Below are 22,259 nucleotides of genomic sequence, written 5' to 3' on the forward strand. Positions count from 1 at the left end.
GGGGATGGGAGAGAGAGACGGAGGAGAGGGGATGGGAGAGAGAGACGGAGGAGAGGGGATGGGAGAGAGAGACGGAGGAGAGGGGATGGGAGAGAGAGACGCAGGAGAGGGGATGGGAGAGAGAGAGACAGAGGAAAGAAGAGAGAGCAGATAGGAGAGAGACATTTAAATACATAAATGGATTTCATAAAGGACAAGAGGGAAGTTTATTCCAAAGGAGGAGAAAAGTTACAACAAGAGACGGGAATCTAACACTAGAGCGTCAGAGACTGAGATGTAGAGGAAGTGTTACTTTACTGTGAGGGTAGTAGATAAGTGGAGCAGCCTCCCAGCAGAGGTGGTAGAGGGTAATACAGCGAGGGTATTAAACATGCATGGGATAGACATACGGCTCCTGAATCTAAGACGAGACCAACGACTGATTGCGTTTTAAGTCTTTACAGCAGGAGAAACGGGCGACTAGACGGGGGCCGGATGGGTCTTACAGCCCTCCAACTCTATGTTTCCAGCAAGGGGGGGGGGCATATTGTACTCAACCTCAAAATTATTATCGCTGATCATATGCGACAGAAGCTTCCGGTGAGATCTCCAAGGGCGCCCGCGCTCAGTGAAGGTGAATCCCTTCGTCACGCGTTCGATGCGTTAGCGGGTGACATTGTGCTTTATATAAACGGCCGGCTCATCGCGCGCTGAACGGATAATGCTTTTCTGAGTCAGTGTGTGGGGGGCCGCAGCGGAACAGACTCCGTTTACACGATTCCAATAGCCTCGGATTTCCGCTCTCTTTCCTCGCTTAGCGACTATTGTCATTTTGGGTCGTTAGCCGGCCAGGGTGAATTCTTACTCATCTATAAAAACGAGTGATTCTTCGGTCCCACGGCCAATGCGTGGAGCCTGTGCCACATCACTTTTTTTTGGGGGGTATTATGGTGAATTTTATGATTGATGCCATAAAAAAAAACTATTCACAAATAAGGTGTCCGGGGCCTCGCCTGTCAAACGTGGCAAAGAATGCATAAAAATCCGAATTTAAAAAGATTCTAAACTCGGCTGGAATTCATTCCTCCAGCAGGGGGCGCCGTGTCTCTCGACTCCCCGTCACCGCTATACAAACTAAGGGTAGTAATCAGTCAGCTGGGGGCATAAACCGTCCACAATGCCAAAGCTTCATTCTATTTATAATACTGTATGGGGTAGAAACAATACAAATAATGCTTTTAGGCAGGACTGGGAACAAACACAAACGGCCCCATTCGGCCCCCGTCTAGTCGCCGGTTTCTCCTGCTGTAAAGAGTCAAACCTTAATCAGTCGTTGGTCTCATCTTAGATTCAGGAGCCGGATGTCTATCCCATGCATGTTTAATACCCTCACTGTATTACCCTCTACCACTTCTGCTGGGAGGCTGTTCCCTGTATCTACCAACCTCCCAGTAGAGATGCTAAAAATGATGTTTTTAATACAGTGGTGCATTCTGCTGGGAGGCTGTTCCACTGCCAGAAAAGCAACAGACTTTACAATTTCACATGCATGGTTTGGGTTAAAAATGGGAAACCCGAAAAAGGGGGGTTTGGGACATTATTAGGGCGACACTTTATTGAAAGCACTGGATTCTTGGATAAAGAAGGGAGCCCCCCTATGATGCAGAGGGGGGATAATAATAATAATAAAATAATAATAATAATAATAAAATAATAATAATAATAATAAACATAATGCATGACTTGCTTTGTTTACATAACATGGGATTTACTTTTTATTATTATTTATTAATTTATATGGCGCCATATTTTGCAGAGCTGTACAGTTGTGCATGAAAAACAAAAATTAAAAAACTCCAACACCCAGAATCCACTATCATTCTGCACTCCAACACCCACAATCCACTATCATTCTGCACTCCAACACCCACAATCCACTATCATTCTGCACTCCAACACCCACAATCCACTATCATTCTGCACTCCAACACCCACAATCCACTATCATTCTGCACTCCAACACCCACAATCCACTATCATTCTGCACTCCAACACCCAGAATCCACTATCATTCTGCACTCCAACACCCAGAATCCACTATCATTCTGCACTCCAACACCCACAATCCACTATCATTCTGCACTCCAACACCCAGAATCCCCAATCATTCTGCACTCCAACACCCACAATCCACTATCATTCTGCACTCCAACACCCAGAATCCACTATCATTCTGCACTCCAACACCCAGAATCCACTATCATTCTGCACTCCAACACCCAGAATCCACTATCATTCTGAACTCCAACACCCAGAATCCACTATCATTCTGCACTCCAACACCCAGAATCCACTATCATTCTGCACTCCAACACCCAGAATCCACTATCATTCTGAACTCCAACACCCAGAATCCACTATCATTCTGCACTCCAACACCCAGAATCCCCTGATTCTGCACTCCAACAACCAGAATCCACTATCATTCTGCACTCCAACACCCAGAATCCACTATCATTCTGCACTCCAACACCCAGAATCCACTATCATTCTGCACTCCAACACCCACAATCCACTATCATTCTGCACTCCAACACCCAGAATCCACTATCATTCTGCACTCCAACACCCAGAATCCACTATCATTCTGCACTCCAACACCCACAATCCACTATCATTCTGCACTCCAACACCCAGAATCCACTATCATTCTGCACTCCAACACCCAGAATCCACTATCATTCTGCACTCCAACACCCAGAATCCACTATCATTCTGCACTCCAACACCCAGAATCCACTATCATTCTGCACTCCAAGTCCCAGAGACAATTAACCGAAACTGCAACGAATGGGGTAACTAGACTTCTCAAGATAACGAACCGAAAAGGTTAAATAAAAGCGAAACTTGGGAAAAACGCCGGACTCAAAATAGCTATTTTTTATTTTTATGACACTAATTAGCGATGCCTTTTTTATCTGCGACTTGCCTCGTTGGCCTATTTAAAAAACAGATCTGTCTGATACTTCCCAAAGTCCTTTAATGAATTCTTCAGCACCTTCGTTCCACCAGAGATTACTTTAATTAGACGCCGTGCCCGTCGCTTGCCTTAGGAGTTAACTCCCTAAAAAAAACGAGCAGGAAAAAGCAGCGCTTTGCGCCTCAGGTAGTGAATAGGAAATATTTCTGCTAATAGAATAAATAGTTATATTATATGGCTTATCTGCATGTATTCTCTATGTTATATATATATATATATATATATATATATATATATATATATACATGCAATATAAATAATGATAGTTATTGCCAATTAAATAATAATTATTATCCGCAATTAATGTTTGCGCTGCTTCCCCCTACAGGGCTCTGCTTGATGGTATAAATATATCTACTAGATTTATGTATGTAGACCAAAAACATGGTTTTTTTGTATTTTGTCGATATTGCTGGAGAAGAAAGTAGGAAAGCGAGGAAAAAAAACTTGTATTTCAACAGTGAGTTTTCTCCGTTTGTATCGCTGGGGCTTCCTCCTGGTTTTTGGACAATCGTATGAATAAACAAACTTAATAAAATTCACTAAAAATAAAATCCTACATTTCTACCCCATGTCTATATGGCGCGTAGCCATAAAAGGGAGTAAATGTATCGGTTTGTCTCGTCTTGTCATACCCCACGTGAATATCTGTAGCGTAAGAAGCTCTGCGTGAATTGTTGGCGCTACATAAATAAAAGATAAATAATAATAATAAAAATATAATAATAATAAAAAATATATAATAATAAAAATAAAATACAAATATAATATTAATAATAATAATAATAATGAAAACAGAAGAATGTTTCGATTTAATTCTTTGTGAACTAGACAAAGAAGGAAGTAACATTCTGTATTCTGAAACGCTCTGTCCGCTGTCCCAAAAAGACATAATCTCTAGTGTTACTCACCCGATTCCCTGCGCGATAAACTCCAGCTGCCGGCACATACAGGAGCGCACTTCATACTCCACGTCCTGACACAGAGACTTCACCAGCGGGAGAATATCTCGCTTTACTCTGAACACAAAGGGTTAATGAAACATTATGTTATGGACGCTGTTGTCACGTTGTAATTCCCATCATACGTTCCTCTAAAACCACTCCTAGTAGCCTGAGGATTGTGAATGGTTCTTCATAGAATTGTTGCAGAAAAAGTGAATGAATAAATAAAATTTTACAATGTTACAAATCCCCCCCCCCCTTTCTACAAGACCGTGAAGAAGAAGAACATATTTCTTTTCAAACGAAGATCTTTCTTCCAGGGCCGAGGGGGACAAACGTGCAAAGTCATCAACCAAATCAGGCAAAGCAAATAATTTACGCATGATATTAAATGTCACGATATAAACAGGACATAGTCACAGGACAGGGGCTTATTAACTAAATGGGTTTAATGTGTAACATACTGCTGCGTGTCTCTTACTCAGGCGGAAGAGATATGCCACCCCCTGTATCTATTGGGCTTTTCAATTCTACTTAGATTTGCAAATCTGCAAAAAAAAGGGTTTTTTTTAAAATACTATTTTTATACTAGTTGCCGTTAGAAACCGGTTGTTGCATGGAAAAGGCATTATGGTTACGGAACACGTTTCAGTGACTTAAGGCGATGCAGACTGAGCGTTCAATGAAGAAGATCGGGAGAAGTGCACCGTGGGAAATAATTTGCATATGGGGATGTTAATTTAAATGCACTTGTGTTACTAAAATCATCTCAAAAACCAAACAGAGCGATTTTATAGGTCGAGGTTTTTGGATTTTATTCTCAGAAAGAAGGTTTGTATAAAAAAACGACAAATAATGATGGAAAAGGCAAAGTATCTTTTGTTTGTAAACATTTGAATGTTATTTACAGACAATCGATTCTTTTGTTCCCGGGACAGACTAACGTTTCTTGTAGCCCTGCGAGTAGAGTATGAAGCGACACAGGAGAGGAGATCGTTCTCCTTTAATAGCGACCGCGAGTGAAAACTCAATCGTTCTACTTACATGTGAGCTTCAAACTTATTGGCCACCTTCCCCAAAATCCTACAGCTCACGAGGCGGGACTGCAGCGTCTGGGAAAGCTGAGCTTTCGACACAAGTGGGTTTAAAATCTGGACGGAAAAGCAAAAACTAAATGAGCTTCGAGATGAACCGATGAGAAGACACAGCGGGCGATATAAACATGACAGAAACCTAGAAGCTGCCGGCAGATCGGCCCCATTCGGCCCCCGTCTTAGTCGCCCCTTTCTCCTGCTGTAAAGAGTCAAACCTTAATCAGTCGTTGGTCTCGTCTTAGATTCAGGAGCCGTATGTCTATCCCGCGCATGTTTAATCCCCTCACTGTATTACCCTCTACCACTTCTGCTGGGAGGCTGTTCCCTGTATCTACCAACCTCCCAGTAGAGATGCTAAAAATGATGTTTTTAAAACAGTGGTGCATTTCCTAACATTAGCAGCTAAGGAGATCTCTTTAGGAGATCATTCGAACCTTTTTTACGCAGCGTCTAAGCTTCACGATTGCTATGATAACACAAGGCGATGAAGACTCGTTCATTCATACACCCCAGCCGTGTTCCATCGGTCTAAACCAAGGGCGATGTTTATACAGATCCATCATTCAGCAAATTGCTAAATGCGGCTTAAGTAGCCGGTACGGTCTTTGGGTTGCCATGGTAACTGCTCCACATTTAGAACTCCGCACCACAATTGCCATTTGTAAGCATGATCTTCTCAATGTCACATCACAAGTGCAACCCGGGGATTTATGCGATTCAAAACAGGCCGAACGACCACAATACCCTTGAGCGGGAAGGGCTGCAGTTGAGAATAACGAGCGCCGGCAAGTGATGTGAATTCTGATTTCACGGCGCCCTCCGATGTTAAGCGGCAGCCCCGACAAAACGTAATTAAACAAAACCAGCCGTACTGTGCCCTGAAAGGTTTCGTGAAGATAATATACAAACATTTACACACAAAGATCTTTCTGCTGCTATGGCAACAAATGATGTCGGTTTAACCACACGAGTCCCGGCTAGAATTAGGCAGTTTCCCAGAAAAATCTGGCATTCGTTTTACGTTCAGCGCAGTAAGAATGAACGTTTCGCTAGAATCGTAAAAATCGGGCTGTAACGTCTGTATCCCTGTATAGTGATTGTCTGTGGGTTACATTCCTGTGCGTGGCCGGCTCGGTCGCTTGGCAAGGCTCTCCGTGATATACAGTCCCTTGTATTAGAGAAAAGACCTTGCTATAGTGATACATCGTGACACGGACCGGGGAATACAGGGGGATCTGCTCTCTGCTTCGCGCTGAACCCGCTATAAATGAAGGTGCAATCGTTCGTTAGAAGGCCGAGCGCTTTGTGGCTTTACCTCGTGTCTGATGGTCTCCTTTGGCAAAACTTCGATGACGCACAGAAGGGTATCCAGCCAAGCATTGCTAACACCTGTCTCATAAAAAGGGACCAAAGGCAATAAAAATTAAAGAGCGTCGGATCTCATTCAACGATACATCACAGACCCGCATACAAGACAAAATCTGCCCGGGGTTAAAAGCCCCAGAAAGCAAATCACATTCAGGGTTTATTCATCCCTATATGGGGGGTATCTTTAAATGCTGCCCGACGAAACATACACAAGACCTTGAATTATGTACTAGAAAGAGAGCATTTTGGGGTAAAAATGAAGAATTACACACTTTTTTTTTTACCTTCCCCTTTATACGCAGCCCTTTGGTAATTAATACCGTACCTGATTTTATATAGTTTTTTTTTTTTTTTGCTATTGCCTAGAACATGTTAAAAAATTGGCGGCGGTGAGGTTGGAAAAATATGCAAGAAATAAAGACAAAAAAAAAAGTAAGTTATGTGCCGCTGTTATTAAGAATAAAATGACCCATTCAATTATTTCACAAAAAAATATTTTAGGACCTCATATTGGGGCCAAATGAGTCAACTATCAAGAAGGGATTCCAAGCATGAGCGTAAATAGAGGGTCACCTCATTGTTGGCCATAAGAAGCACCCAATTGGCACTTAGTGGCTCTTTTTTTGGGGGGTGCAGGCTCCGGAAAATAAAAGAAGCCCCAGACGTTAGAAGAAAGCAATTCGTTTTAAGGTTGTTGTTTCGGGTATGTATTATGAATACATGTTTCAACCCAACACATCCTCAGAGGAACACTAAGTCCGCCTTTGAGTCAATGACTGCTCTGCAGACGCGCCGTTAGGGCTCTTGAATCAATCAGGCAGCTGTGAATGCAGCCGGCTTTTCGATTTGGGAGAAAAGTAATTTATGCTCAGAAAAAAAAAATCTTTAGACAAAAAAACAAAATCAATCTGACAAATGAAAGACTTTGAATGATGAGTCTGTAAAGATAAAACGCAAGAAACCTGCGCGTCCCTCCACCGGCGGGTAAAATACGCAGGTTGGGTAGAACGTCTCATTTCTCTGCCTTCGATAAAAAATCTACAAGGCCATTCAAAAGTTTGGGGTCACTTAGAAACTTCCTCGTTTTTGAAAGAAAGGCAGATTTTGTCCATTAAAATAACATGAAATGGATCAGAAATCCAGCACAGACGGGGTTAATGTTGTAAATGACTATTGTAGCTGGAAACGGCTGTGTTCCAATGGCCCTTTATCACTCCCATCACTCCTGTGTTCCAATGGCCCCTTATCATTCCCATCACTCCTGTGCTCCAATGGCCCTTTATCACTCCCATCACTCCTGTGTTCCAATGGCCCTTTATCACTCCCATCACTCCTGTGTTCCAATGGCCCTTTATCACTCCCATCACTCCTGTGTTCCAATGGCCCTTTATCACTCCCATCACTCCTGGGTTCCAATGGCCCTTTATCACTCCCATCACTCCTGTGTTCCAATGGCCCTTTATCACTCCCATCACTCCTGTGTTCCAATGGCCCTTTATCACTCCCATCACTCCTGTGTTCCAATGGCCCTTTATCACTCCAGTCCTTGAGGGCCACAGACAAGCCACAAATTCTTGATATCCATCTCAATAAAAAAATAAATAAATAATGCAGAAATACATAGAATTCCTGGCCCCCAGGTCTGTGGCCCCCAACGGCCTGATGGTGGGTCACATAAACTTTCAAGACCCCACAGCTTCGTTCTTCACCTGTGAGCTATTGAGGCATTAAGAGTTTATGCATCACTAAATTATTTACGTCCCTGAATCTTCCTCACTTCACAATGAAATAATCCCTCACGCTCCCTCCGCTGAATGAACACAACGGGGCCCCGTTTATATCAGGGACATCCGCTGGCGTGAAGGCCGCTGGCGTGAAGGCCGCTGGCGAGGACAATGCGTGCGGTTGGCGCTACTCACCGGGGTCTCTGTGCTCCAGGTTCTGCAGGATGATTTGCAGGAAGGACAGACAGTACGAATGTATCGAGACAGATTCTTCTTGTAAGATAGTCAAGAAAGAGTAGGCAGCCGTGAGCTGCATCTCCACTCCTGCAACATGGAGAACCTCCTGTCAACAAGGGAACATTGTAATGAACGTTAGACGGAAATCGCTGCCTACGATCGCAAGTCTTATCATTCAACGAAAGACAATCCAATGGCTAGAATAAGAGCATACCTCCCAAATGTCCCTGGTTAGATTGTCCAGTCCCTCTTTGGTTCCCAAATCCCGGTACCCTGACTTCCCTCCCCTGACACTCTCTCTTCCCTCCCTTGATGCCCCTCTTTCCTTCCTGTGCCCCCTTTTTCCCATCCTCTTTCTGTATCCCCATTTCCTCTATGATGTCCCTCTTTCCTCTCTGGATACCCCTCTTTCCTCCCATGATGCCCCTCTTCCCTCTCTTGACACCCCCCTTTCCCCATTAACGCCCCTCTTTTCTAGGAGCTCAGAATGTTGGTTGGGTAAGTCCCAATAAGAACTACCGAACCAGTAGGAAATTGGTTTATAACGCATTTTATCATAAATCATTATCTTTATTCCAATTGTTATTATGATTTATTGTTTTATATAGCACCAGCATATTCCGCATCGCTGTACAACGAGTTTAAAATCTAGAGGATGTCTATGAAAGGGTTAAGTTTTTTTATTATTATTATTATATATATATATATATACATATATTTTAAATGTAGAGCTTTTCCTGCCATGAACTGTCTGTTACCATGGAAATTAGTAGAAGACTAAAGCATCCTTAGTCATCGGAAGATTGCGGGCACGATATATGCCGGAATCAGCATCAAGGAGGATTAAGGTAGAAATATATGTTATATAAGAACAAAACGTTTCAAATTCATATGGAAAAAGAGCTTAAGTCGAGGTCATTCAATTACGTTTTGGAGACATCTTGTTACATTTCAGACACTTTAAATCAAGACAAAGTATCATGGAAAAAATATTTTCTCCTTAAACCTAAATCCCAGCGCTGTACACAGTAATGCGGGTCGGCATTGACAAAAGTCCGTTCCTCCATAGACTTTCATGAGTCAGAGTGTCTGGTGGGTGATTAAGACTGAGACATTCTATTGTTTCCCACAGGCAGTATGATAAGGCGTCGGGGTTGTGTTTACTGCCCCGCCACTAAAACCATACTTACTCTGACTTTCGGTAACACGCGTCTCAGAGTGTCTGCCGGGCTCTGCCGAATCAATACTGGAAGATTGGCCACCACGCTTGTTCCTTGGATGTCTTGGCCAGAACTGTAAGATAAAAAAAAAATCTGGGTCAGAAAAAAATAAAAAAAATTTGTCAACTATATTTTTACTTCCTAGATCCCCAAAAACAATCGTTAAGAAAGAGCAAGTGATTTCCATTCTGAGAACTGCAGACACAATAGGCTTGGTCTTGTCTTAGATTCAGAAGCTATATGCCTATGCCATGCATCTTTAAATTCCCTCACTCTATTACCCCCACCACTACTGCAGGGAGGCGTATCCATGTATCTACTACTCTCTCCGTAAAGTAAAACTTTCTTATATTACATCTAAAAATAATGTCCCTCAAACGGCAACAAAGATGCTCCCTTTCACCAATGATTATGGCCAACATAATCCACATTCTGGGAGGTCTGAGCCTTGCCCTAGGTACACGAGTTACGGTACTGTTTAGAGACTGTGGTTGGCATGGTTGGCACGGATGCCTTGAAACTCATCCCATCCTCATAGTTACTCTCTGCCCTATTTTAGACTCAGAGACTCCTTACAGTTTGCAAAATAATTAGAGATCCTTCCAGGGGCAGTAAGTGAAAATACAGTTCTTCAGGTTGCCAAGGTAACGCTTCTAAAATAAAAAGCCAAGCCGCTCGACAGCTTCGGTTAGGGCTAAATGAAATCTTTTCTGCTTTATAAATACATGGGTGTCAGCGCGTCACTGGCAAACCTGCCTCATCTGGAGCCGCTACCAGTAAAGGCGTCTTACTGGGTGCCACTGGTCTGGATCTGCCCATGCAGGGGGTATATCCCGAAAAAGTGCTCAGCTCAAAGCTCAAAAATGATAATGATCCATTTTAATATATTTTGTAATAAACTCTAAAGGGAAAAAAATGTTTTCCTGTGTAATCATTTATTATTATTATTATTATTTTGGAGATTTGGATACTGTGGCAAAAGGTGGCAAAGCCTACATGCGCTCGTTGATTTCCTGAAGTTCTCTGCTTTCTCCTTTCCCACCTTTATAAAGGCTGCCTGAACCAATCAGCATCAACCAGCAACTTAATAACAGGTGAGAGATAACGTAACGGGGAGGAATAATCACACAGACCTGGAGAACAGGAAGTTCTGCTGCCATTGGATAAACATAATGTGTGTTTCCAATGTATATATATATAGTTTGATTTAATATGTAAAATGCAAATAATATGTAAAAAATATTTACTTTTTCCTGCTACCGGTTACGATGTATATTTTCTTTGCACGTAACGCGCCAGGTGCATTAAAATAAAGAATTTTTATACAATTTCTGCAAAATTCACTTTTAAAGTGTGGCCGCCTTAGTGTCTGGGGTTTATCCGCTGAACAATTTAATGGCACTTTATCTGACAGTATAAATATATATGGAAAGAGCTAGCACTGGCAAGTTTCCTGCGTGGGAAGGAGTGGGTTAAAATACATAATAGACTCATGTGACATTGCCTCTGTGGGGGTTGAGATGTTTTACCCCGCATTAATAGCCCCCTCTGCGCTGTGTATCGCTGTGGCAGATTACCATGCAGCCCCCAAAAGGGGTTAAACGAATCACCGATCCATTATTTGCGAGATAATAAACTCTCTGCAGTCTGACAGCGAACCTCATCTGGGTGAGATCGTGACGGCTTCTGCCATCCGCTGAGTGAGAATCGAACCGAGACGAGAGCCCACGTTGTGACCCGCGTTGTCTTAGTGAATCACGCGTGACGGGCGGCTATTTACATGACAAACACAGCGCGCCGTGATTTCTAAGGTAACACGGAGAAAGGCTTCAATCGGTTGGCACGCGTTTTTTTAACTATTACTCTGCCGGGGAGCCCAGCGATGAGTTATGAGCATTTATGAATATAAATGCATATGATGCATACATTGCGCATGCCGCGTCTGCAGATTGTCAGCGTTTTTACCCCAGTCTCAGGGTAAATGGGCAAAATTATCAGTGTTTTTACCCCAGTCTCAGGGTGAACAGGCAGATTGTCAGGGTCTGGAGGTGACTCCTTCATAATTTCCTTTTGATTTAATGATCCCAACTGGTGCTTTTCTGCCTGCTACATCACAGCTAGAATCCCTGCTTGAATACAGGTGACTTCATTGATGGTTTACATCCTATAAGATGTTTTGCACTACAGAAGCCTCAGACTCCCCTTCTATCTGCACCCACCATCAGGATCGGCCGCAGGGCATTCTTTACGAGCCCCCCATCTCTGAGGCTTCATTAGCCGCACGCAGAGGAAAGCTTGGGTGGAAATGTCCTCGGCAGACAATTCCCAGGCATATTGTAACAAAAATACAAACACACACAAAATGACTTCATCCGCCTGCGGCTTAATATGCTGAGCGCGGCCGCAGCACCTCGGGAGACATCTTTATTGTGTCAGTGTGAGTGGGCTGGAGTGGGAGTGTGAAACGAGGCAGCCCGCGCACTTCTGTGGGCAAGAAGGCGGCTGGCGCAGAACATTCTCTGACATATGGGGCAACAGTACTTGCTCGTGTTTAAAGGAGAAGTCCCAGGGAAAGAAAAATCTGCCTCGTTGAGCACGAAGAGCCCCCTTTGGGCATTGGAACCGCACGGATTTACAGGGGCCCCTCAGTAAAGCGCATAAGGCGGCTGGAGTGTCCCTTTAAATTTTGTTGAAATAACACAATATATATTGTGACTTTTAATAAGTTTTTTTAATGACATCACTGATGACATCACTGAAGAAACCAAGGATGTGATTGGCTGCTTTGGCGTATAGGTAGGGGGTTGTGTGCAGCCAATTTTGTTTCTCGAACCCCAATAAAAGCTAAAAGACTAAAAGCTACGGAAATTAATAAAACAGAAATGTTAATTCCCTTTTGAAATTTTTTGAGTTATTCCTAATAATAAAAATCAGTATTTTAACTGCATCCTTTCATCAGTTTCTGTACCAGTTAAAAAATAAAAACATTTTAAAAAGGATATAATCCGGCCAGAAAATCAGATAGAGCTCATACCCCCCAAAAAAAAAAGAAAGCTGGAAAATCCCGAGGAACCCGGCGTTTCTGCGCTCTGTTGCGTGATAAAAGGATAATTAATATGCCTGGGTCCTGCCAAACGCACCATGATATCCCTCACCTCAGACTCTGTGATGGTCAAACAGAAATCCAATCCTTTTTATATTTTTAATAATATATGAACAATAAATTACTAATATTTTTTTTTCTACTCTGCAAGGTCTTCCGTGGCAGCCCCCCCCCCGGCTGACACGGATCTCCTCGACGCAGCAAAACGAATAATGATGATGCCAGGCGATGCCAGGCGGAATTTATTAGCACGTGTTCTTGGGTAACTCGCTGGAAATCCTGCCAGCGAAATGTTCCTTCCAAGTCTCAGTGACAACCACGTAAACACCTGTCAGGGGGAGAGAGGACTCCGTGTGTACTTAAGTCGCGCTTTCTCTTAGCGTGTCAGCCACAGCGCGTTAACGTGTTACAATGTGGCAACCGTGACATGTTACACGCATATAATGTACCGCGTTAAAGCGATGTTACCGGGGCACACGGAATGCTGGGGGGAATATGGATGCACTGCAGCGCGCAGTGGCACAGCAGCGTAAGAAAGGATGGCTGTCCGCCTTTATTGTAGTTTTTTTATTGTTTCATCGGTCATCAGGAAGGAAAGTTGTAAAGTTCTAGTGTTTTGGGCATGGAGTGCCAGCTGTAGTTGTAAGCGATTGGTGGAGAACCACTTGGGGTTATAAGGACAGAAAGAGGTCTTTAATGTGTGCTACATATTAACTCCGCGTATTCTGACCACAGGCACTAGATATGGCCCCTGGAGCTGGAGTCGGACTGCCCCCCACCTCCTGGCATCCCTTCTTAGCAGTAGGAGCGCTAGGAGACAAGACGCTGGGTGACACAGGGTGAGATTTAGTCTTCTGTCCATCGAGTAGACTGGACCTGCGGACCTCGGAGACCTTGTAAACCCCCCGACGAAGCAGCCCCCATCAGTGATTGCAATTATTACCGTATCAGAAATCTATCACAGTAGGAATGTCGTTTGTTGCTCACAGGGAACGGATACAAGCTACGTACGCTCCCGACGGCACAGCTCCCGACGGCACAGCTCTAACGGCCCGATTGGTTATTGGATTTCGTAGAGGTTTAAAATTCCCTGTTTTGCAAGAACTTACATAACAGCCAGATCACCGAAGATGAACACGCTACGATACAAAACCCTCACGGGAAATTCTCTGAAGAAATGGCCTCCCCAACGAGCTGCTTGTAACATATCATTTCTAAAGATCCTCTAGATTGTAAGCTTGTGAGCCGAGTCTCTCCATCTAATGTATCGGTTTGTTTTGTATTGTATTGTATTGTTTATGTATTGTATTAAGCGCTGCGTAAACTGTGGCCACTATATAAAAATAAAAGATAATAATAATAATAATGCATCATTTCTAATCAAATTATGAATGATGATGAGGATGATGAAGAAGAAGGAGAAGAAGAAATAAAAGAAAGAAGAAAGAAGAAGAAACCTCACTTTTTCATGTTATGGCGATCTCCGTGATCCTCTCTATCCCTAAAATATCATGCTGGCTCAGCATTTCCTGCATAAATGCCGATAAATATGACATCAATAAAGTTTTGACCCTTCAAAATCCAGGTATAAAAAAACAAAAAACGTTTTGTTTGGTTTTATAGGAATTAAAGACACATCTTATACATTGTATCCCATTATTGCTTATTATATTATTATTATTGTTATTATTATTATTATTATTATTGTAATTCTTTCTGTGCGACACAAAAATGTCCAGTATGATCCAACCAGCTGTTAACTTTTGTTTCTCTAATAAAGTGGGTTTTTTGGTTTTTTTTTCACTCATTTTGGGAGTCCAAAGGGTACATTGATTTCCAAATAAATCGTTTTGTTAAATTATTAAGGGACGTAGCGCTGGCGTCGATTTGATGGGGCGTTCATTGGAAACGAAGGAAGGGCGAGTGATTCATGTTGTAACGAAGGTAAATGAACGGCCGCGCAGGATATTTGGATTGGGATTTATTTGTGATCTTAAAATGAACTGGAAGGGATCAAAAGTTTATGGGTATAAGAAGCGGCCGTGTCTTCCTGCAGGTTATAGAGTCGGTAATCTTCCTCTCCTTGGTAACGGGAACAACTCTTACACCCGAAAGCTCTTAATGTGCTTCCTCAAGCAGCAGACACGGCTCACTTCAGACTATGAAATATGTTCCCAGGTATTCTGCCTCCGGAAACACGTTTCTCTTATTAGTCTCTGGCTTATCGGCAACATCTACAGAATCAAGAAACGCCGTGGAAGGAGAAAGTGGTAACATTTTGAGGTGGGTTACTTGAACCCCCTTAGCATTCTCTTTTAAATCAGCCAAGGCGCCATCCGGCCCCCGTCTAGTCGCCCGTTTCTCCTGCTGTAAAGGGTCAAACCTCAATCAGTCGTCGGCCTCGTCTTAGGTTCAGGAGCCGTATGCCTATCCCATATTCCCTTGCTGTATTAGCCTCTACCACTTCTGGGAGGCTGTTCCACTTATCTACCACTCTCTCAGTAAAATATAACCTAATTTACACCTAAACTTCTGACCCTCCAAATCCTTCGCCTTATTCCTCCAAGGCGCCCAATATCTCCAAGATCTCAATGGCATTTAAAGCACCTCCCTGCTGCGGCACTTAAACCGTTAAATGAAGTAATAATTAGACGCACGATATATATAAAAAAGGCGCCGTGGCCGCTCCTGCATTGTCCCGATCCTCTCCTGTAACAGTGGGTTACCATGGTATTTGCTAAAGGAAAATGCAGAGCAGCGGAAAGCGAGCCTTGTAATTTGGGAAAACAGTAGGCGGAATCCCTGATTCATTTGTTCTGCTGAGAATTTTCTCACTTCTGAAAATAATAAAGTAGATGGATGGATGAAAGCAAATTAGAAAGGCAGCGATGAAAAGCGATCATCTTTCGGACAGCTCTCAAAATTATATATTTGGTAAAACACAAGGAAACAATAATAATATTTATTTATTATAATAATTTATTTATTTATTTTTTATTATTATTAAATAATATTATTATTTTAAAATAGAAAAAAAATAGAAGAAAATTAATTAAAGAAATTAAAACTAATCGCCTACAGTTTGTAAAAGAAAAAAAAAAATTTAACCAGATTTATACTGGCCAGCAACAGTGACAGGCGATTTTTAAAGTAAAATATAATTATATATTTTTAAATTATATTTTTTAATTAAATTGCTCCTCTTTAAATTATTAAACGAGAAGAAATCAGGTGCATTGTGGGAAAGTCTTTCTAAGCCAAAGGGATACTTAAAGAATTTGGAAATGTATCACCTCAAAGAATTGAATTAAAGCATTCACTCGGCGTACAGACCGCTTACATGTCGTATTGATTAATGTGACGTTTTTCAGGTGAAAGGTTCACTTTAATTATTAATAGATTCATCGTTTTTGGGGGGTTTTTTGCGTCATGAAGTGATGAAAATTCACCTGTCAGTTAGCAAGACACTTTTTGGTTTGGAGTAAGCTGAACACCTGCCAGCAGTCACTGGTTTTCCGGGACAGTCCTGATTGCCGTACACTCTACCCGCTGTCCCAGGTAGCTACCGGGTAAGGACGGTGGGCTACACGTGGCCCAATATTAGACAGGTTGCAGGTACAGCTTGCAGAGAACCTCCCTGGCTAATGGCCCCTGTATAGGCTTACCGGCTGATGTATATTTAATGACATGACAGGCAAGCATCCCGTAAATCACTTGTTTGTAACAGCGGGGAGACGCAAGGAGCCTTCCATCACTTTAGGGCTAGTATAGCGTAACACTGCGGGGTATTCTTTCACAGTGGCCACTTATCGGACGACATGGCAAGCGAACACGCGAGCTCATAAAGCGACTCGCGCAGGAGAAGATACTGGCAGCACCCAATGTGCGGAACAGAATCCACGCGCTCTTTCCAGTGTCGGCGGTACGTTATAGGGACTGTGCATACAGAGGCAAATTCAGCTGCCCGCCGGCAGCTTCACTTGCGTTAAGTAATTACTTCCGGTGTCTTCTAATCATCTCGGTTATGGAACGTCGATCGCCACCAGCCTCTGACATCCAGATGGTCCCATCGTTGCGTAGACCTCCACAGTCTTTATAGCACGCACTGCTGCGTCTCGGCTCGGCGCGTGCGGCCCTCGGTCATCCTTCCGGAGATCTGCCGCCTGGCGTCCAACGTATTAATGGAGATGGAATAAGCTGCGTGGATTTGTGGATTTCGGAGGAAATCCCAGTCGCTGTAAGTCTCCCTGATGGAAGCGGACGACTTCGTTTAGCGGCATTGACAGATAATCCCACAGTTACCAAAATAAAAGGGAACAGAAAAGGCTCTATTTACTTTAAAACAGTTTTCACTGCACAGGGGGGTGTAAAGCACACCGAATGAATGGCTCGCACCCTTCCACCATACATCCCAAGTGTCCTGGTCTTCACAAGTGCCATTCTTGACAACGGCTGTTCAAAAAGAAAAACGGTAAAATGGAAAAACAAACAAACATTAAATGATCCTATCGCTTTAACAATAGCAGCGCCGATCATTATTTCCAATCCGTTTCCCAAAGCTCGGCCCGGGCCGCAGACGGAACAATAGTCTACATTACAGCTTAACAAACAAGCGTGTTTTAGCGATCCTTTATCCACAGGTATGGTTGAATGATCAAGCAGGTTCTCCGGGTACATTTCTTTGGCAGGGGCACAAGATGGTTATTTGTGTGAATTGGATTTCTGCTCGTTTGGCCCCCGCTCAGGAAGGGCACAAAGAAACACGAAACTTCAATTAACTAAAGCTGATCTTGGTAAATAAGGTTACTATGAATACAAAGCCACATCGGGGACGCGGCTGAAAGGAGTTTTCTCGTCCGAAACAAAAGCAGATTAGTCGCCCTCGCCGATAACGAACGAAACAGCCACGCAAATTAAAACGGAGAAGCTGGGGTGGCCGCTTTTTTTTCTTTCTTTGGAGGCTCGCTGCCATATTTCATATGAAAACGGAAATCGGGCGCCCCACCTGAACGTGATGACTTCAGACAGAGAGGTATATGAACAATGGTTATGTACGCACGCATATCTGTTACCAGAACTAGAATAAACGCTATCAGCTGTCACTCAACGGCATACTTCCAAACATTTAAAGGGGCGCCGTCATTAAAAACGATATATGATATGCATTATTTATTATATAGGAATCTAAGACGAGACCAACGACTGATTTAGGTTTGAGTCTTTACAGCGGGAGAAACGGGCAGACTAGACGGGGGCCGGACGGGGGCCGATCTGGGTGTGGGTGATCACCGGGTATCAGAGCTCAATCCCTGGACCTAAAATCACAGCAGAGATGACATCCTTTTAAAACCAGATTTCATTTGATTGTACCGGTTCGCGGTTAGCGTGGACCTTGATTTTTGGGTACCTGTACCTCCCGATGTATTCGTCTCCACGATTATCTAGGGTATGGCTGCCCTAAAGACAGCTTTAACTTCCTTAATGCCGGGATTCATACATTTACCCTGGATCCATTCCTTTTTTTCTGTTCTAGTCCTCCACCGCTTCCTCGTGCATTAAAAGCTTTTATTCTTGTCTTTACGTGTAATTAAAATATAACGTAATATTTAGAAACAATGCAAATCCACAGGTGGTTTAATGGGACCGGGATCTGATATAATTGCAATAAAGAAGGATACAATCTATTTAAATTAGGCTTTTTGTTCTACAAAAGACCCTCTTTCCCTAATGTATCGGTTCTGTATCCCTAATGTATCGGTTCTGTCGGACCCCTTGAATGTATGGACTGTACGAAGCGCTGCGGAAATTGTTGGCGCTACATAAATAAAATAGAATGATAAATGAATAATCTTGCTGCAATGAATACCTGGCGTTACTCAAGATAGAATTTCTTTTACTTCTAATCTCCAAGAGAATGTCGAGCAAAAATAACCCTAAAATGGGCAACCGGGACGAATTTACATCGTCCAGGGAACCGGAAAAATAAAAAAAGATATGCCCAAAGGCGCAAACCGGCACGCATACAATAATCCCGGCATCAAATGGCAACTTATCCCATGAATCGATCCGTTCAGCTCCCGGGGTTGTGCAATGCAGGTAAAGCACGGGCGATGGGTATCGTGGTTTCAGGAGAAGGAAGGCACTTTGCGCTGTTATAAAAGTAATGGATATCGAGCTCAGGGCGTAATTATTAAAGATACATTGGATATCAGAGACCTGGTAATGCAATGGATATTATAAGCAGGTTTATCCATGACTGCTTGTGAAATGCAAGCAGGGAGCGAATCAATGTGCCGTAAACTGATTTACGTTCAAGCAGGAGTCGTTCTGTAGTCAAAGAAAACGAAGGCGCCAGTGGACAGAGACCCTTCGACGGTCAGCGGCCCCCAGTGCGTTTGTTTCATTCGTCAAGGAAGTATCTGAAGTCGCTAGGTGTAATGGGAAAAGTGGGGGTTGGGATGGAAGAAGGAAGGGGAATTACATGCCCCCCTTTTACATTGTAAGCGGTGAAGATGGGGGGTGCAGTATAGAATCCTATAGATCCTATGGAGAGGTGGGAGAGGCTGGTCGTATCACCAACATTTGGGACATGTTGAGGAAATATGATTAATTGATTGAGGTCCTTGAAGTTCTAACGTTGGCCCCCACACCAGGCTTGCAATTTGTTACCGGTGTCTGGGACGCGTACCGGAAACACCTGAACCCAACGCCAGCTTGGCCTCTGTTCCCACGACTCGCGGTGCTCCCAGTAGTAAGGTTTTGGTGCGGGCCGCGTACTAAAGCCGACGCTGTATGTTGTCCACGTGTTCTGCTGGCAGCACAGCGATTAACGTCTCTCCAGTCAGTCTAATTGGTTCATCTTTGTATTCCAGACGCCTTCACCTCCATCTGACCCGCGCCGCTCTCCACTTTACTGTAATAACACCCTTAGCACGTGAACGTCTCTCTAATGTCTTTTCATATCACACAGACTTAAATTATTTCTTTGAGCCTCCACTACCATCCGAGCCGCAGGCCGAGACACGGTAAAAATAAAGTACAACAGCCTCGAAAAACCTGCTAGAACGAGAACGAGTCCCATTACGTGTTGGATTTTACAGGGCAAAAAGAATGTCCACGTTTGCCCCAGATACCCCCATGCTACATTCACCCTCTCCCCTTCTGCCACCTCTCGCTTGCCACCACAGCCCCCCCCCCATCTCCAACAGTCTACCAAACAGAGAGGGAGGTCACGAAGCGCCCGAGATTTGTTACGTGTTCTTCTATAAAGCTGTGGCGTCCGAGGTCCTCTAGGACTGGGGTTCACCGGATGAAATGACGTTTTGGGAAATACACTTTAATAGTTCGGCCGCTCCTCGTCCTACCCGGCCATTTATTTACAAAGGATTGTTGTTGTCTTTTTTTATCAATGGAGACCACATTGATTGATTGTTGAAGGCAAGCCTCTAAAATCCGATTCATTACTGAAGCCGGTCGGGGTTGTTTACGGCCAGAAGAATAAATGAATATATAAATCAGAGCTTTGATGAGATGAAACATTCCGATTCTCTGACTTCACGCTATGTAATAATCAAACAACACGGCTATACTTCTCATCACGAAAGGCCGAGTTGGCCTCTTATAATGTATCGTTAAATTAGAATACAGGGTTCATGGATTTAATCATGCAGTATGCAGGGCTATCTCAGTCCTTCTGGAGGCGGCATTGATAAGAACTGGAGTACACGACTACATGGATGGTTCCAAAAGCCCTGCATGCCTTAAAAAACGTAAGACATCATTTCTGCGGGGTAAATAAATGGGATAAAGGCATGAAAGTCGGAAACTGTATCCTACTGGAATACCTACAAAAATTATCTATAAATAATTGAGTTTTGTGGGTATTCGAGTACTATACAGCCTCCTGCTCCTTCCACCTGCTGCCTTTGTGATGTCACAATACACAGGTGACATCACAATAGGTGATGATGTCACGGAGGCTGTAAAGGGCCCTGACATTCCGGCAGTAGTTCAGTGTAGAAGTGAAGGAGCAACGATGGCTTCAAAGCAGATAAATCCCATCCAACTTCTAATGATTCTGATCCTCACCGCCCTGCATCCATCTGACTCAAACAGTAAGTACACCCATCACTCCCATCCATCACCGCCCTGCAACATCGCTGCCACTAAACCATCCTTCTATTGTGTGTAGTGCAGACAGGTGCCTGATGGGAGTATCGCCCTGTAACCCCCCCCCAAGCCCCATACCGGTTTTAACCATTTTTTTATTTGAATGACAGCATCCTGTCTTGAATTTAATTGGGAATCTGCGTTTATTTCACCCAAATAGATAACATTATCATTAACATCCGAGTCACTGGATGACCTCACTAATCCCTCCATGTATGATGTAAGAGTGTTTATTTTAGGATTCTCATTTTATTGGTTGTTACTTAATGATCGTTATAAGGACGGTTTCAGAAGCCCTGCATGTCCTGAAAAACCTAATATATAAGCTTTGTGGGTAAAATAAATGGGAGACGGGGAAGATCCGGCTGAAAAATCCATTGCAAGCGGATCAAAACCCTTCAACCCTAAAGGGTAAAAAAAAGAATAATAATACAGCCTTCACCCTTCAAGGGTTAATACAGCAGATATAGGCCGGCACAGGCTGTATATTCTTTAATATAACAACGAATACCTTTTATATAAATTATTATCTATATTATTAGTATTAGTATTCCAGTAGTATACAGCCTCCTGCTCCTTCCACCTGCTGCCTTTGTGATGTCACAATACACAGGTGACATCACAATAGGTGATGATGTCACGGAGGCTGTAAAGGGCCCTGACATTCCGGCAGTAGTTCAGTGTAGAAGTGAAGGAGCAACGATGGCTTCAAAGCAGATAAATCGCATCCAACTTCTAATGATTCTGATCCTCACCGCCCTGCATCCATCTGACTCAAACAGTAAGTACACCCATCACTCCCATCCATCACCGCCCTGCAACATCGCTGCCACTAAACCATCCTTCTATAGTGTGTAGTGCAGACAGGTGCCCTGTAACTCCCCCGAGCCCCATACCGGTTTTAACCCTTTTTCTCCTGTCTTTATATATATATTAAACACATTGTCGTTGTCTTACATAACAGTATCCCGTCCGACGCGGTTGGTTGATTTTTGCCCCTTTTTGTCACTCTCTTTCAGGCTGCGGCAGACGCCCGCTCATGTCAGAATATGGCAGCTCGCGGATTGTTGGAGGAGTTGATGCGCAGCCTGGTGCTTGGCCATGGCTGGTCAGCATCCAAGTGCCTTCCGGAGGCGGACATCGCCACTCCTGCGGAGGGACTTTAATCGATGAGCAGTGGGTCCTAACAGCGGCTCACTGCTTCAAGACCATGAAGAGGTAAGGATGGGGGAGGGGGGTAAGAATGGTGGCTGTGCATAATGGGATTGTGAGGGGTAGAAATGTTACCATTCGCTTTACCCTCACTATTATAACCTGACAAAGCCATCACGCGTTACATTGTAAACTTCTGCCTGGTTAATGTTACATCTCCTGTTTGTGA

General features: G+C 43.5%; 1 protein-coding gene across 3 annotated transcripts in view; it reads right to left on the bottom strand.

Annotated features, from left to right (window-relative positions):
- The window catches only part of PPP4R4 (protein phosphatase 4 regulatory subunit 4), a 39,786-nt gene that overhangs the window by 7,709 nt on the left and 9,818 nt on the right, over positions 1-22,259 (bottom strand). For all 3 annotated transcript variants that reach the window (XM_053475679.1, XM_053475678.1, XM_053475677.1), the window contains exons 3-7: positions 9,577-9,679; positions 8,345-8,492; positions 6,373-6,446; positions 5,008-5,114; positions 3,931-4,038 (exon numbers count right to left, since the gene is read on the bottom strand). In XM_053475679.1, the coding sequence (XP_053331654.1) occupies positions 3,931-4,038; positions 5,008-5,114; positions 6,373-6,446; positions 8,345-8,492; positions 9,577-9,679 (540 nt within the window). The remainder of the gene's footprint in view (positions 1-3,930; positions 4,039-5,007; positions 5,115-6,372; positions 6,447-8,344; positions 8,493-9,576; positions 9,680-22,259) is intronic.

This window comes from Spea bombifrons, chromosome 9, assembly GCF_027358695.1.
Source record: "Spea bombifrons isolate aSpeBom1 chromosome 9, aSpeBom1.2.pri, whole genome shotgun sequence".
Classification (NCBI taxonomy): domain Eukaryota; kingdom Metazoa; phylum Chordata; class Amphibia; order Anura; family Pelobatidae; genus Spea; species Spea bombifrons.